This window comes from Ornithorhynchus anatinus, chromosome 5 (assembly GCF_004115215.2).
Source record: "Ornithorhynchus anatinus isolate Pmale09 chromosome 5, mOrnAna1.pri.v4, whole genome shotgun sequence".
Taxonomy (NCBI): Eukaryota; Metazoa; Chordata; class Mammalia; order Monotremata; family Ornithorhynchidae; genus Ornithorhynchus; species Ornithorhynchus anatinus.
In genome coordinates this window covers 6,369,626-6,385,700 of record NC_041732.1, presented here as the reverse complement: position 1 = coordinate 6,385,700, position 16,075 = coordinate 6,369,626, and the positions used below count along the sequence as shown (strand labels likewise).

Genomic DNA, 16,075 nt, shown 5'->3' with positions numbered 1-16,075 from the left:
GAGCCCCATGTGGGACAGGGACTGCGTCCAACCTGATTAGCTTGTATCTGCCCCAGCGTTTAGTACAGTGCCTGGCACATAGTAAGCACTTAACAAATATCATAAAAAAAAGTATGGCCACAGTTACATGATGGCACTTATTCAGAGAGTACCCGGCTCCACCACTTGTCAGCTGTGTGACTCTGGACAAGTCACTTCACTTCTCTGTGCCTCAGTTACCTCATCTGTAAAATGGGGATTAAGACTGTGAGCCCCATATGGGACAACCTGATTACCTTGAATCTACCCCAGCGCTTTGAACAGTGCTTGGCACATAGTAAGAGCTTAACAAATACCATAATTATTATTATTATTATTGTTAATAAACACTGTGCTAAGTGCCTGTGGGCAGGGAATGTGTCTGGTTTAATGTAATATTGTCATCTCCCAGGCGTTTACTACAGTGGTCTGCACACAATAAGCGTTGAATTAATATGATTGAATGACTAGCTGACTGACTGGGTAGGTATAAGTTAATCAAAGCTCTACATGGGTCTCTCAGTCTTGTGGAAGGGAGAGCAGATATCATTACCACTTCTCTTACAGATAAAGGAACTGGGGCCCAGAGAGGTTAAGTGATTCATCCAAGGTCACCCAGCAGCCAAGGGACAGAGCCTGGACTAGAGCCCGGGTCTGCAGCTTCCCAACTCCGCTGCTCTTTCCTCCAGGCCACACTGCCTCCCCCTCGTCCGTGGCCAGAACCCGTGCCTGGCCGTAGCAACACGGCCCCGGTGCCCACGAGATTTTCACTGTGACATATAGACCTCACGGTCGACGCCGTCTTCAGAACAAAAGACACTCAACTAACAAAGAGATTTCAGGGAGGCGATCGCTTGCAGACGCTGGGAATCTCGAGAAAAACAGTGCCGGCACCTTGAGCCTTTTCATTAAATTTAGGCTGTGGGTATGTTCCCCCAGACGAAACAGAATGGGTTTCTAATTCTTTCGATGAAAAGGAAAACGTGGATTTCTCGCAAATTAAAATGTTACCGCTGCACCTTTTGAACACCTAACACACCCTCTTTCCAAAAATAAAACTCCTTATTGGAGACCTCTCTTCTAAGCCATTCAGTGGGAGACTTTGTGGCTCAGCTCTCAAATTCAGAGCCCTTTGGTTGGGTTTGGCCTATTAATTCATTTTCTTCTTGGGCCATCATGACTGCGTTTCTGTGTAATGTCCTGTTACAGTAAGCCAGGTGCTTTTACGCGTAATGAATGATTTCCTGGAAAATCCCAAAATAAACAGTGAACGGATTGGGTCAGGAACACGACAGACTCGGCAGCGCCTTGCCGCTCAGCAAAATTAAAGTGTGGGTAGGGCTGGTCGTCTTTCTCTTGGGTTGGCATTTCGGAGATCCTTCAGCGGGGCACTCAGAATGTGACAGGACCGGTTTCTGGAAGATTCCGGAGGGTTTCGGCATCAGTCAGCTGGTGAATTATATTTAATGAGCGCTTACTGTGGGCAGAGCACTGTACTATGCACTTGGGAGAGTACAATTCAACAATAAACAGACATATTTCCTTCCCACAGTGAGCTTACATTCTGGAGGGGGAAACAGACATTAATATAAGTAAATGATAATAGTAATAATAATGTTGGTATTTGTTAAGCGCTTACTATGTGCAGAGCACTGTTCTAAGCGCTGGGGTAGACACAGGGGAATCAGGTTGTCCCACGTGGGGCTCACAGTCTTAATCCCCATTTTACAGATGAGGTAACTGAGGTGCAGAGAAGTTAAGTGACTTGTCCACAGTCACACAGCTGACAAGTGGCAGAGCCGGGATTTGAACTCATGATCTCTGACCCCAAAGCCCGTGCAGTTTCCACTGAGCCACGCTGCAGACGTGTACATATGTGCTTTGGGACTGGGAGGTGGGGATGAATAGGGAATGTGTCCCTAATATTGTTATATTGTCCTCTCCAAAGTGTTTAGTACAGTGCTCTGCACACAGTATGCTCTCAGTAAACACGATTGACTCCCTGACTGACTGGGCACAGGAGTCACTGTGGAGCCGGAGCGGGAAGGAGGGGTTGTATAGCGGCTAGAGCACGGGCCTGGGAGTCAGAAAGTCATGGGTTCTAATCCCAGATCTTCCACTTGACTGCTGTTTGACCCTACGTGAGTCACTTTCCTTCTCTGGGCCTCAGTTACCTCAACTGCAAAATGGGGATTGAGACTGTGAGCCCCATATGGGACAGGGACTGGATCCAACCAAACCTACTTGCTTGTATCCACCCAGTGCTTAGTACAGCGCCTGGCACGTAGTAAGTATTTAACAATACTGTAATTATTATTATTAGAGACATCCTATCAGGATCCCAAGCCTTGGAGTAGGTTGAGGTGAATTAGAGAAGCATTTAACACCATCATGAAGGAAGTCAGAAAGCTCACAACCCACTTGCTCTTGTGTACTTGTGTGTGTGTAATAGTGGTAATTGTCTTCTTGATTTTCCAAGGTTGAATGTGTGTTTTTTTGTGGGTCTGGTGTGTCTTTTTTGTGTGTTTTGGTAAGTGGATCAGCAGATGTGTGAATATTGTGCTTATGCTTGCAGGTCTGTGTGTGGGTTTGTGGGCGTGTGTATATTTGCAGGTTTCTGAATGTGTTCTGTGTAGGATGAGTTTCCTTTTCCCTCCATCCGCTGGGCATTTTCAAATGTGATAGAGTTTGATTCCCAAGGTGTAGGAGGGACAGTCCCTCGGGCTCGGGTCAGCCGTCCAGGGAGATGTTTGCCCAGGAGAAATGACCTTGGGTTAGCTTTATTGGATCAGGCAGTGTTTTCAAAACACACATTAGCATAGTCTCTCCTGTGGCCCTACTAAAACCCTCTCAGGATCGGAGCGGACCAGACGTTCCCAGCCAAGCCCCTCCGGTCATTAGTGCAGGGCAATGGGAGCTGGGGCTAAAAAGGCAGGAAGGGCTGGGGATCGGGGAGGTTTTATGTGCAGTTAATATGACGGAAGTCACTGCCTTTTTATTTATCTATTTATTTTTGTGGTCTTTGTTAAATGCTTACTCTGTGCCAGACACTGTTTTAAGCGCTGGGGTAGATAGAAGCTAATCAGGTTGGATACAGTTCAAGTCCCACATGGGGCTCACAGTCTTAATCCCCCTTTGACAGATGAGGTAACTGAGGCCCAGAGAAGTAAAACAACTTGCCCAAGGTGACAGAGCAAACAAGTGACGAAGCTGGGATTAGAAGCCAGGTCCTTCTGCCTCCCAGGCCTGGGGTCTCTCCACTAGACCACTCTGCTTTTAGATAACAGCTTGGGCCTCAGTACTGCAGCTGTGGCCACCCAACTCTACAACTCAGCTTCCACCCTCCTTGGCCCCCTGTCTCGCCCGCCTCTTCAGCAGGGCTGGTGGCCACCCCTGAGGCAGTTGGTAGCTACAGAAGGTGAGACACCAACTGCACCACAGAGGCTATTCCTCTCGGTGGGGACTGCATGGTTCTGTTTCCCTCAGGCTGGCTGAGACAAGTGGCCACTGGTTGGCCAGGGAGGTTGCCCTACTCCCAGATTCAGGTGGGTCTTGTTAGCCCAAGTGAGCCTGCTTACCTAGTGATGAAGCAGCAAGCATCTCTGCCCACTCAGACTTTGGCCAGAGGTCATGAGGTTGGTTCACTGCAGGATCCCTGAAGAAGTTGGCTGGGATCGACAAAAGCCTTGTCTAAAGGGGGAGGGAAAAGGGGGCTCAGAGGAGGAGAGGAAAGGAAGGGCAGAGAGAAGATTTGGGGGTTCAGAGGGAAGTGATTGGAAGGGGATTTGAAGGAAAGATTTGGAGAGAAGGTCTGAGGGGAGGGATTGGAGAGAGATTTGAAGAAAGAGATTTGAGGGTTGAAGTCTGATGAAAAGGATGTGGAGGTGGTCTGAGGGGAGGAATTGCGGGGAAGGGTCTGAAGGAGCAGAAAAAAAACCTGATTTGTCCATGTCTCCCCTCCACCCTACTGCAAAGATAGAATGTGTCTGCAGTGGGCAGTGATTTACTAAGAAACTGAAAGATGAAGATAATGGCAGGGGATAGAACAAAATGGCCTGCAAACACAGATAAGTTTTCTCCCTTTTCCCTCTACCGGGCCAATGGTTGAAAGCCGTGGAGGGACGGCAACTCAGGAGTGTGATGGATGGGGATCTCTTTACCAAACTTCCTGCCATCCACCGTCAGAGCAACATCGTTCATTCAGTAGTATTTATTGAGCGCTTACTATGTGCAGAGCACTGTACTAAGCGCTTGGAATGTACAAATCGGTAACAGACAGAGACAATCCCTGCCCATTGACGGGCTTACAGTCTAATCGGGGTAGACAGACAAAAACAATAGCAATAAATAGAATCAAGGGGATGTATATCTCATTAAAACCATAGCAATAAATAGAATCAAGGGGATGTACATCTCATTAACAAAATAAATAGGGTAATAAAAATATATACAATTGAGCAGACGAGCACAGTGCTGGGGGGAGGAGCAGAGGGAAACGGGGAAAAGGGGGCTTAGCTGAGGGGAGGTGAAGGGGGGGTAGAGAGGCAGCAGAGGGAGCAGAGGGAAAAGGGGAAGATCAGTCTGGGAAGGCCTGTGTTGGTTTGGTCACTCACCCTCTCTTACTTGGATAACTGTGGTAATTCTAGAGTTAATACATGCCGCAAGCCACCATCACAGGCTGCTGTTTGGGTTACGTTGTTTCCTTGGATTTGTTTCTCTGCTATTTTTCGTTTGGAATCTTATCCTTTTCAGGTGTTTTAACTTTCAGTGTAGTGAGGGTGTCTGAGCATAGTGGTTGTCCAGGGTGTAGGTTGGCCATTTGCCAGGTCTTAAACTGGACAGTCCAGATCTGTTTCTCAGCTTGTCCATTCCCCTGTCTCCAGTCCATACCCGGCACTGGACACCTCTGTGTCTGGGATTTTTATGGTTAGCTCCCGGTCTCCGTTCTCCTTGGCCCCCGCTGCCAAGTTCCACAGCTTGGAAGCGGTGCCCAAGTTCTCGGGGACTTGGGAGGGGAGCACAGTGGCTCTGGAGCGAGTCGGAGGTCAGAGGTCACCCCCGGAGAAAAGCCACTAGTGTGCTTCCTTAAAACATTGTATAACAAGTCGTCGCTCGACACCGTGTACCCAGGGAGAGGTATGCGATGCCACGTGCTCCGCTATTCCCAAATGCTGTCAGTGTGATCTTACCGAGGAGATGAGAAATGGGTTTTAATTGGAGTGTTTCATCTAGGAGGCACGAAGTCCTATCTAGGATGAACCCACATGAGTCTTCTGTAATTTTTCTTGGAATGTTTGATAATAATTGTGGTATTTGTTAAGCGTGTACTACTGCGTACTAAGCACTGGCATAGACACAGGAAAATCGGGTTGGACATGGTCCCTGCCCCACATGAGGCTCACTGTCTTAGTCCCCATTTTGCAGATGAGGTAACTGAGGCACAGAGAAGCTAAGTGACTTGTTCAAGGTCACACGGCAGACAAGTGGCGGAGCCGGGATTAGAACCCAGATCCTTCTGACTCCCAGGCCCATGCTCTAGCCGCTAGTCCATACTGCTTCTCTGTTGCCCCTGTTGCACGTGGAGGGCGAATTGGTCGGGTCACCATGTCCGCTTTCCCAGGAACAGTTGCTCTTGGAAGTAGAATTGGCTGTTTCAAGCAACTGGTAATATTTATGGAGAGCACTCTGTGCAGAGTGCTGTACTTAGTTCTTGGAAAAGTACATTACAATAGTGCAATTAGGCACTACCCCCGCCCTCAATGGGCTTACAACCTAACGGGGGAGACGGGCACTAAAATAAATTAAATAGGAGAGACCGGGAATATACAGATATTTATATAAATGCTGCTGGATCGGGAGGGAGGGTGGTAAATCCTTAAGGGCTTTAGGGGCGGATTTGGCTGTGTAGTGGAGGCAGTAGGTTGGTGGAGAAAGGGCAGAGCGATGGGAGATTAGCCAGGGAAGGCTTCCTGGAGGAGGTGTAATCATAGGAGGCTTCGAAGAAGGGGGGTGGGTCTGCCGGATATGAAGAGGGAGGCAGTCCCAGGTAGAAAGGAGGTCAAAGGTGAGAGAGGAGAGTGAGGCACAGTGTGTACGTCGGCATAGGAGGACTGAAGTGTGCGGGCTGGGATGAAGTGGGAGAAGAGCAAGGCTAAGTAGGGGAAGGAAAGCTGATTGAGTGCCTTAAAGTCACCTTCTCAGTGGAAGATGAGGAAGCAATCTTCAGAGCTGGATACAAACCAGCCCCTCTTCAGAAAGATCTAGTACCGTGAGACCCATCAAGAGAGAGAAATAGCGCCATTCACCACAAATAGCTGTTTCCTTGTGAGATGGCTGCGTTGACACTGATATATCTTATCGCCTCAACTAATCAAACTGTGGATGAGCAGAAAGTATAATTGGAAAGCGCCTGGAATCTGATGAAGGCGAACAGAGACCATCGATAGAGGTGGGGGGAAGGACTGTCCTGCCTGCTCCATCTGATGAAGAGCAGAGGATTTTTCCACAGAACTTTTGAAAGGATTGCAGCTGGAAGTAATAATAACTATAGCATCTCTCAGTGGTATTTATTGAGCACCTGCTGAGTGCAGAGCACCCTATTAAGTGCTTGGGAGGATACAGTATGATAGAGTTGGTCTTCTCTTCCTGTCCAACAAGGAGCTGGAGGGGGAGACAGACACAGATAGATGACAATAGGTACATGATCGATGGTATTTATTGGGCTCTTTATGCAGAGCATGTATATGACAGTGGTATTTGTTCAATTAGACTGTAAGCCTGTCAAACGGCAGGGACTGTCTCTATCTGTTGCCGACTTTTTCATTCCAAGCGCTTAGTACAGTGCTCTGCACATAGTAAGTGCTCAATAAATACTATTGAATAAATATTATTGAATGAATTTGTTAAGTGTTTACTCTGAATCAAATGTTGTGGTATATAGAGGATAATCGGGTCAGATGTAACTCCCAGTCCAAACTGAAAAAGAGGGAGAACAGGTTTTGAAGCCCCACTTTAGAGCTGAGGAAGGTGAACCACAGAAAAGGGGAACGATTTGCCCGAGGTCACCCAGCAGGCAAATGGTGGAGCTGGAATTAGAACCCAGGTGTCCCTGCCCCCAGGCTCTGTCTCTTTCCACTGGGCCACGCTGCTTCTCATCATATAGGTCAGACTGTGCATCCACGGGTTTGTTTTTAAATCTACACTGTTTCCTTAGCCAGAGGTAGATTCATTCAATCAAATTTCTTGAGCGCTTATGGTATACAAAACACTGTACTAAACTCTTTGGAGAGTCCAATATAACATGTAGCAGGAAGTGATATCTGGCAGACCAGAATCCTGCCACTGCTTCCATAACCACTATAGAATATCGGTGACCACACAGCTTGAAAATTAGGCTCATGATGAAAACCTCGTCGGATCGTTTGTGGAATATGGTGCTGGTAGTGTTTCTTTGGCGTCTCCATCTTGCTGCTTGGGCCTCTCAGATTCTTGGAGTCTCTGGCTTTGTCCACCTGAGTCTTTTTCTCCAGTGTTCTTCAGTTTCTAGATATGTCCTCACCTTGATCTCCATCTCTGACGATCTCTGAATCTCCCATCTCGGTCTAAGTCACCTGTGGGGCCACATTTACACAACACTAATTGACGATCCACTTTACGGGTATTCGATTATCCACCACGGGGGTGGGTGACTTCTGGGCACTTGGTATACGCCCCAGCCTCAGCCCCACAGCACTTATGTGCAAGTTCTATGAATTATATAGCATGGCCTAGTGGAAGGAGCAGGGTCCTGGGAGTCAGAGGAACTGGATTCTAATCCTGACTCGGCCACTTGTCTGCTGTGTGATCCTGGGCAACTCACTTCACTTCTCTGGGCCTCAGTAACCTTATCTAGAAAATGGAAATTAAGACTGTGAGCCCTGTGTGGGACAAAGACTGTGTCCAACTTGATTAGCTGTATCTATCCGAGCATTAGTTCAGTGCCTGGCATACAGTAAATGCTAAACAAATTCCATAAAAATATAAATTATTTATTCATATTAATGTCTGTGTCTTCCTCTAGACCAAAAGCTTGTTGTGGGCAGGGAGCCTGTCTACCAACTCTGTTGTACTCTCCCAAGTGCTTACTGTAGTGTTCTGCACACACTAAGTGCTCAATAAATACCACTGATTAAATGATACCCATATCTACTGAATATGTCCCCACTTCTCTCCCAGGAATGCCGGGTGTGGGCTAGACCAGCTTCTGCCTGGAGTATCTGTTTGCTGTTCCTTAAGGCCGCATTCACTTATAACAATAACTGTGGTCTTTAAGCGCTTACTACATGCCACCCATTGTCCGAAACACCGAGGTCAGACACAAGATAACCAGCTGGGACCCAGTCCCTGCCCCACAAGGGGCTCCCAGTCTAAGAAAGAAGGAGAACAGGTCTTGAAGCCTTGATTTACAGATGAGGAAACTGAAGCCTGCAAAAGTGAAGTGACTCACCCAAGGTCACCAGGCAGGCAAGAGATGGAGCCGGGATTAGGACCTGGGTCCTCTGTGTCCCAGGCCCCTTCCGCTCCCTTGCCGTGTGGCTTTTCCCCACGCAACAGCCTGCTCCTTTGACCGTGAATGGGAAGTTCACCCCATCCTAGACTGTGGCTCCAAGTTTATTTGTTGTCCAAATGGGGGACGACAGGTGGTCCCTGACACATTACGGGGCCTGAGTCGAATGAACGACCAACACCCCGGGATTGACAAAGCAGTATGAACCCATCAGCGGTCCCCACTGGGAGATATTTTAACTTATCTTTAGGGGGAGATTTTTCAAGAACCTTCTCAGCGGCTGCCCCGTTTGACTGGACTGTTTGATTTTTGGTTCCCAGGATAAATTCCCTTCACTGGGAAAAGGACATAATTCAAAACAGGAATTAACCAGTCAGCGTGGCCAAATGGAACACAGGAGTCGGAGGACCTGGGTTCTAATCCTAGTTCTAACACTTGCCTCTAGTGTGCCCTTTTACTTGCTCCTCGAGGGACAGGGACTGTGTCCAACCTGATTAAGTTGTATTCCCCCCCAGCCCTTAGTACATAGTAAGCACTTAAACACCACAGTTATTATTATGATTTTCTGGGCCTCAAGCTCTTTATCTGGAAAACGGCGATAGAATACCTGTTCTCTCCACAACTTTGACTGTGAGCTCCAGGAACTGTGTGTGACCTGATTATCTTGTATCTACCCTGGTACTTAGTCCAGGGCTTGGCACAGAGTAAGCACTTGACAAATGCCATGGTTATCTTGATCATCGGCCAGATTTGACTTTGGATATGCCTTTTTTAGGGTGTGAGCTCCTTGAGGGCAGTGACTGGATCGCTTCCCTAGATTGTAATCTCTCAAGTGCTCAGTACAGTGCTCTGCACAGCTTCTGATTGGATGTCACAGAGGACAGCACTTCAAGCTGGAAATGCCTTGGGTCTGGTCTCTGGAATAGGAATGCCTCCCCAACTCTAGATTGTAAACTCACTGTGGGCAGGGAATGTGTCTGTTTATTGTTGCATTGTACTCTCCCAAACGCTTAGTACAGTGCTCTGCACACAGTAAGCGCTCAATAAATACGATTGAATGAATGAAAGGAGGGAAGATTTCTCATCCAAGGCCCTCCGGTCTATTCCCCATAATGGCCGCCCACCTTACAAATGGCCCAGAGAAAACAAGAATAAATATTTCTCCCAGTGTTTGCAATCTTTATGCAAACCACCAGCTTGAAGGCAAAGCGATTTTTGTTTACATTTTTCCGTCATCTGAAGTGGAGCCGAGAGCGTTTTCTTATTTAATTATTCCCATCCTCAATCATAGGGGCCGGGAAATGTTAACCTCTGTCACTCCAAATGGAGCTATCCCTAATAACATCTGGAGAGGGAATTGATTTTTCCCTCACCCATTTATTAGGCGAACAGGCGGAGGAGCCCACGAGAGTCCCATTAAAGTGATGGGAATTTCCTCCCTGCTGCGGTGGCGGCTCAGCCCGGTGCTGTTATTTTCTCGAAACTGAGCTCTCCCCACGGTTTCCCCTCAGTCCTGGGAGCTCGGGCAATAATTGCTTCTATTAAAGAAGCAGCAGTGTGGTCTAGTGGCTACAGCCCGGGCCTGGGAGTCAGAAGGACCTCGGTTCTCATCCCGGCTCTGCCACTTGTCTGCCCTGTAACCTTGGGCAAGACACTTGACTTCTCTGGGCCTCATTTTCCTCATCTGTAAAAGTGGGGATTCAATCCTACTCCCTCTTACTTGGACTGTGAGCCCTATGTGGGACAGGGACTGAGTCCAACCTGATTAGCTTGTAACTACCCCAGAGCTTAGCACCGTGCCTGGCACATAGTAAGTGCTTAACAAATACCACAATTACTTATTATTTTAAAGCCGATTATCAGGAGGGCCAGCAAGACTCCTGTCCACCAGTAGAAATAGGGCCCTGTGTGACTTACGTGGCGCAATGGAAAGAGCACGGGCTTTGGAGTCAGGGCTCATGAGTTCGAATCCCAGCTCTGCCACTTGTCAGCTGTGTGACTGTGGGCAAGTCACTTAACTTCTCTGTGCCTCAGTTTCCTCATCTGTAAAATGGGGATTAAGACCGTGAGCCCCACCTGGGACAACCTGATTCCCCTGTGTTTACCCCAGCGCTTAGAACAGTGCTCTGCACATAGTAAGCGCTTAACAAATACCAACTTTACTAGACTGGTCCCGCTTGCCTACAGGGACCAGGCGAGTGAAGTAGCATGGCCAAGTGGATAGAGCCTGAGCCTGGGAGTCCGAGAACCTGGGTTCTAATCCTAGTTCTGTCGCTTATTTGTTGTGTGACTTTGGGCAGGTCACTTCACTTCTCTGTTCCTCATTTTCCTCTTCTGTAAAGGTGGGGATTAAATCCTACTCCCTACTACCTAGTTCTTGAGCTCCACGTGGGACAGGGACTGGGTCCAAACCAATAACCTTATATCTACTCCATTGCTTAGCACATAGTAAGCACTTAAAGTCTACCATAACTTTTATTATCATTACCTAGAGGAGGGTGGGGCTACTAGTGAGGAGGGCAGAAGGAAGAATGCAGCATGGCCTAAAGGGGTAGAGCACAGGCCTGGAAGCCAGAAGGACCTGGATTCTAATCCTTGCTCTACCAGATGTTTTCTCTGTGACCTTGGGCAAGTCACTTTACTTCTATGTGCCTCAGTTTCCTCAACTGTAAGATGGGGATTAAATACCTGTTCTCCCTCCTACTTAGATTGTGAGCCCCATGCGGGAAAGGGACTGTTTCTGACCTAATTAACCTGTACCTACCCCATTTCTTAGGACAGTGGTTGACACATAGTAAGTGTTTAGCAAATGCCATTAAAAATACAACTGTGCAGTTCCTCAGTCGCAATAAATACATCTCCTGATTTCTGGAGCCCCGTCCCTGTGAAGGCAAGAGGGCGGCCCCCATCAGCTTTAGATGTGGCCCCCATTCGGCACTCAGGTGAATAGGGAGGGATAGTCCCAGCTCTGGAAATAGTTTTTCCCTTCAGGACTACTCTCACTTTCTCTCAGTTCACCTGTTTTATGGGACAAGCACGGGTGTGAGAGTCAGGAGGCCCACATCTGCCGCTCTGCCACTACTGTGTAACCTTTGGCGAGTTGCTTAATAATCATTGTATTGGTTAATGTTGGTATTTGTTAAGCGCTTACTATGTGCAGAGCACTGTTCTAAGCGCTGGGGTAGACACAGGGGAATCGGGTTGTCCCACGTGGGGCTCACAGTCTTAATCCCCATTTTACAGATGAGGTAACTGAGGCACAGAGAAGTTAAGTGACTTGCCCAAAGTCACACAGCTGACAAGTGGCTGAGCTGGGATTCAAACCCATGACCTCTGACTCCAAAGCCCAGACTCTTTCCACTGAGCCACGCTGCTTCTCTGCTTCTCACGCTTCTCACTCTGGTTAAGTGCTTATTATGTGCCAAGCATTGTTCTAAGCACTGGGGTAGACACAAGGTAATCACATTGTCCCACGAGGGGCTCACAGTCCTAATCCCCATTTTACAGATGAGGTCACTGAGTCACAGACAAGTGACTTGCCCAAAGTCACACAGCTAAGTGGTGGATCCGGGATTAGAACCCACGACCTCTGTCTCCCAAGCCCGTGCTCTTTCATCCCAGGTGGGACAGGAGCTGTATCTGATCTCGTTACCTAGTACCTACACCAAGGTTTAGCATGGAGGAACATCATTATTCATTCCAGACGATGGGCTACCCCTGCCTCCTGTAACCTCCCTAATTGAAGTTGATAAAGTGCAGTGTCTCTCCTTTTCTCCCTAGTTCTTAGAATGCCTTTCCTCACTTGATAAGAGAGGCAAATTCTCAAGTTCCCTGTCCCTTTCAAGGCTTCCAGGAGAATCACTAGAGGCTCTCCCCCCTCGTACCCTCACCCAATTCCCCGGCTACCTGGAAAGGCTCAGGGCCCTGAAGTTATCTACATTTCCCAGAGCGGTTTGTCAAAACTCCTGGTGAGGTAGAATTCTTTTCTGAGCAAGAGCAAAATATCAAATCCTCATGACTCAACTACTGTAGGAAACTTAATCAGCTTAATAAATCTGTTTTCTGTTTGATGTGGGAAGTCTGAAATGCTAAGCAGCCTCGATTGAAAAACTGGTTTCATTAAAACCTCCTTTATTTTTATCCCATCTTTATCACAGAATCCAGGATGAGGCAGGGCGTCGTGGTTGAGTGGAGCATCAAGATGCTAATTCTGGTCTTCGTCCTGAAGACCACCTCGTCCCTAAATCCGGAAGACCCCAACGTCTGCAGTCACTGGGAGAGGTAATGCCGACAGGACCCTTCTTTGGATGTGTGTTTCTATTTAACGTGAGGGTATTTTGCTTTCACCCTATATGGTTTTGCAATGAGCATATTAACAAGAATACTTACTATGGGATTTAAGCACTTATGTGAGAAGCACTTTACTAAACACTGGGATAGATGCAAGCTCATCAGGTCAGACCCACACAATCTAAGCAGGAGGGAGAGCAGTTGTCTTATCCCCATTTTACAAATGAGGAAACCGGGGCCCAGAGAGGTGAAGTGACCTGCCCTGGGTCACACAGCAGGTCAGTGACAGAGCCTGGACTCAAACCCTGGGTCCCCTGACTCCTTATCCTCATCATCGACGATGGTATTTAATGAGCGGGTACTGTGTGCAGAACGCTGCGTGGCTCAGTGGAAAGAGCACGGGCTTTGGAGTCAGGGCTCATGAGTTCGAATCCCAGCTCTGCCACTTGTCGGCTGTGTGACTGTGGGCAAGTCACTTAACTTCTCTGTGCCTCAGTTCCCTCATCTGTAAAATGGGGATTAAGACTGTGAGCCCCACGTGGGACAACCTGATTCCCCTGTGTCTACCCCAGCGCTTAGAACAGTGCTCGGCACATAGTAAGCGCTTAACAAATACCAACATTATTATTATTAAGTACAGTACAACAGGTTTGGCAGACACATTTCTTGCCCACAGTGAGTTACAGTCCAGAGACCCAATCTACACACTTTCCACCAGGCTACACTGCCTCAGAAGCAGAGCTTGGTAGTAGGACCCATCGGCGTGAGATGCCATTGCCTATGCAATGGTTAAGAGGGCTGGGTCAGAGGTCCGGGCCGGCTCCAAGCCTAGCCTCTGGGGTTTGGGTAGTGCCGGTAACAATAAATAACAGTTATGGTACTTGTTAGAAATTTTACTATGTGCCAAACACTGTTCTAAGCTTTGGGGTGGATACAAGTTAATCAGGTTAGACACAGTCCCTGTCCAACATGGGGTTCACACTCTTATCGCCATTTTACAGATGAGGGAGCTGAGGCTCAGAGAAGGTAAGTGCCTTGACCAAGGTCACACAGCCGGCATCAGGACGGGCTGTTCTGTCTGAATCTTTTCAATTCTGTCTCGGGTCCTTCTCTCTCCCCTACCCCTACTTACTTTCCCACTGAGCTTTATCAGGCAGCATTTGAGGAGGAGAACAGTCAGCCCCGATGGAGACCCCCGCAACGTCCCCAGTTAATTAGACTGGGAAGATGCTGGTGTGGTGAACACAAGTTTTTTTTTTTTCTGAAACGATTTTCTGAGAAATCATCTTTCCCAGTGATTTAAAGCCTCAAAATGATCATTTTCAGTCAGCTAAGTGTGTGTGTGAGTGTGTGGATGCAATTCAGACTTCCTGTAGGTGTAATATTGGGGTGTGGGGGACACTCAGTGGTCTTGGAGGGGTGGTGAAGAGACTTCTGGCGGGGGAGAGACCTCGATGAGAACGAGGAATCGGCACGGGCACTGCAGAGGCTCGATTGTGGCTAAACAAATCATTTTGCCGAGTCATTCAGGGGTGGGCGGGGGAGGAGAAACCGGGCACATTGGGATGGCAAGGTTAAAACATCGATTCTGCGAAGAGAGAGACAGTAACCCGGAGACCCGACCGGGGAGGAACAAAAATTACATTCCACAATTCATTGGTTCTACTGGTCGGGATGACTCCGTTACTTAGCTGTTAATAAATCAAGTGAATAAAATAAAGATTAGGTGGTCTTCCCTCCCCCTACCCCATCCCCCCATATAACAAACAGGAGCATAAAATGATAGCCCTAGAGAAGCGGCGTGGCCAGCGGATAGACGACCGTAAGGTCACCTAGACCTAAGGTCGTCTAGACAGTAAGCTCGTCTCTAGACTGTAAACTCGTTATCGGAAGGGAATGTGCCCGTTTATTGTTGTATTGTCTTGTCCCAAGGGCTTAGTACGGTGTTTTGCACACTGTAAGCGCTCAATAAATGTGGTTGAGTGAACAGAGCACATCTGGGAGTCGGAAGGACCTGGGTTCTCCTCCTGCTGTGTGACCTTGGGCAAAGTCGCTTCACTTGTCTGTGCCTCAGTTCCCTTATCTGAAAAATGGGGATTAAGATTGTGAACCCTATGTGGACAGGGACTGTCCAACCCAGTTATTCTGTATCTACACCAGCGCTTTAGAACAGTGCCTGGCTCATAATAAGCACCTAACAAATACCGGTCAAAGCACTGAACAAATCATTCTTCTCATTATAGCCCAAGATTTGCGAACGCTCTCACTTTACATTCATAATGAGTCACGTAAATGGTACACTCTCTGGATCCACTGCGGAGAGAAAGGATTTTTTTTTTTTTTAAACTAGAGGACTTACCGATTTTATGACAGTGCTGAGGCCGGCTCCTTAGAAAGGAGGAATTTCCAGGCAGGCCAAGTTTATAGATAGAACTTGGCCGTGTCTGGCACCTGGCACTCACTGCCGCCTTCTGCCCCCTTTGCCAACGCAGTGCAGAGGGCAGCCCGCCGGCGGGGGGTGATTCTCACGTGGCCACTGCCGGCCCTCCACGCTCTGGCTTGTGAGTTGGCCAGGACTTTTTTTCTCCTCCTGCAGCTGGCCTTGGCCCTGCTCCCACTCTGCTTCTCCAGAGGAGGAGAGGGGGGAAATGGGAGGAAGCGACAGCCAAACCTCTCAGTGGTGCTCCCGTTTTTGCGACTGGGAGAAAAAAGCCTGATGACAAAGCCTTCTTCGACCAAGCCTTCATTTCCTCTTCTCCCTCCTCCTCCTTTCCTCCTATCGCCCTGGCACTTGGATTTGCCCCCCACCCCCAACACCAGCCCCAGAGCACTTAGGTCATATCCATCACTTACATTAATATCTGTCTCCCCATCTAGACTTTAAGCTACCCTGTGGGCAGGGAATGTGTCTTCCAACTCTGTTATAATGTACTTTTCCAAGTGCTTAATACAGTGCTCAGCAGTCGGTAAGTGTTCAATAGATCCCATGGATTGATGGATTGGAGAGGTGACTGGCCTTGGTGAATTATTCGGGGTCTCTGGAGATCTTGATTCCCCCCACCCAGTGCCCTTAGGCCACAGAGAATCGGGAGTAGGGGTTTTGTTGGGAGTAGGGGTTTTGTCTCTCACCCGGGTGGATCGCTTAATGGGATTTATTGAGGACTTACTGTGTGCAGAGCACCATGCTAAGCACTTGGGAGTGGACAGTACAATAGATGTGGT

At 48.2% G+C, this 16,075-nt stretch overlaps 1 protein-coding gene across 2 annotated transcripts in view; it reads left to right on the top strand.

Annotated features, from left to right (window-relative positions):
- The window catches only part of MEGF11 (multiple EGF like domains 11), a 195,375-nt gene that overhangs the window by 45,592 nt on the left and 133,708 nt on the right, over positions 1-16,075 (top strand). For both annotated transcript variants that reach the window (XM_029066601.2, XM_029066597.2), the window contains exon 2: positions 12,721-12,844. In XM_029066601.2, coding sequence (XP_028922434.1) covers positions 12,729-12,844 — 116 coding nt within the window. In that variant the 5' untranslated portion in view covers positions 12,721-12,728. The remainder of the gene's footprint in view (positions 1-12,720; positions 12,845-16,075) is intronic.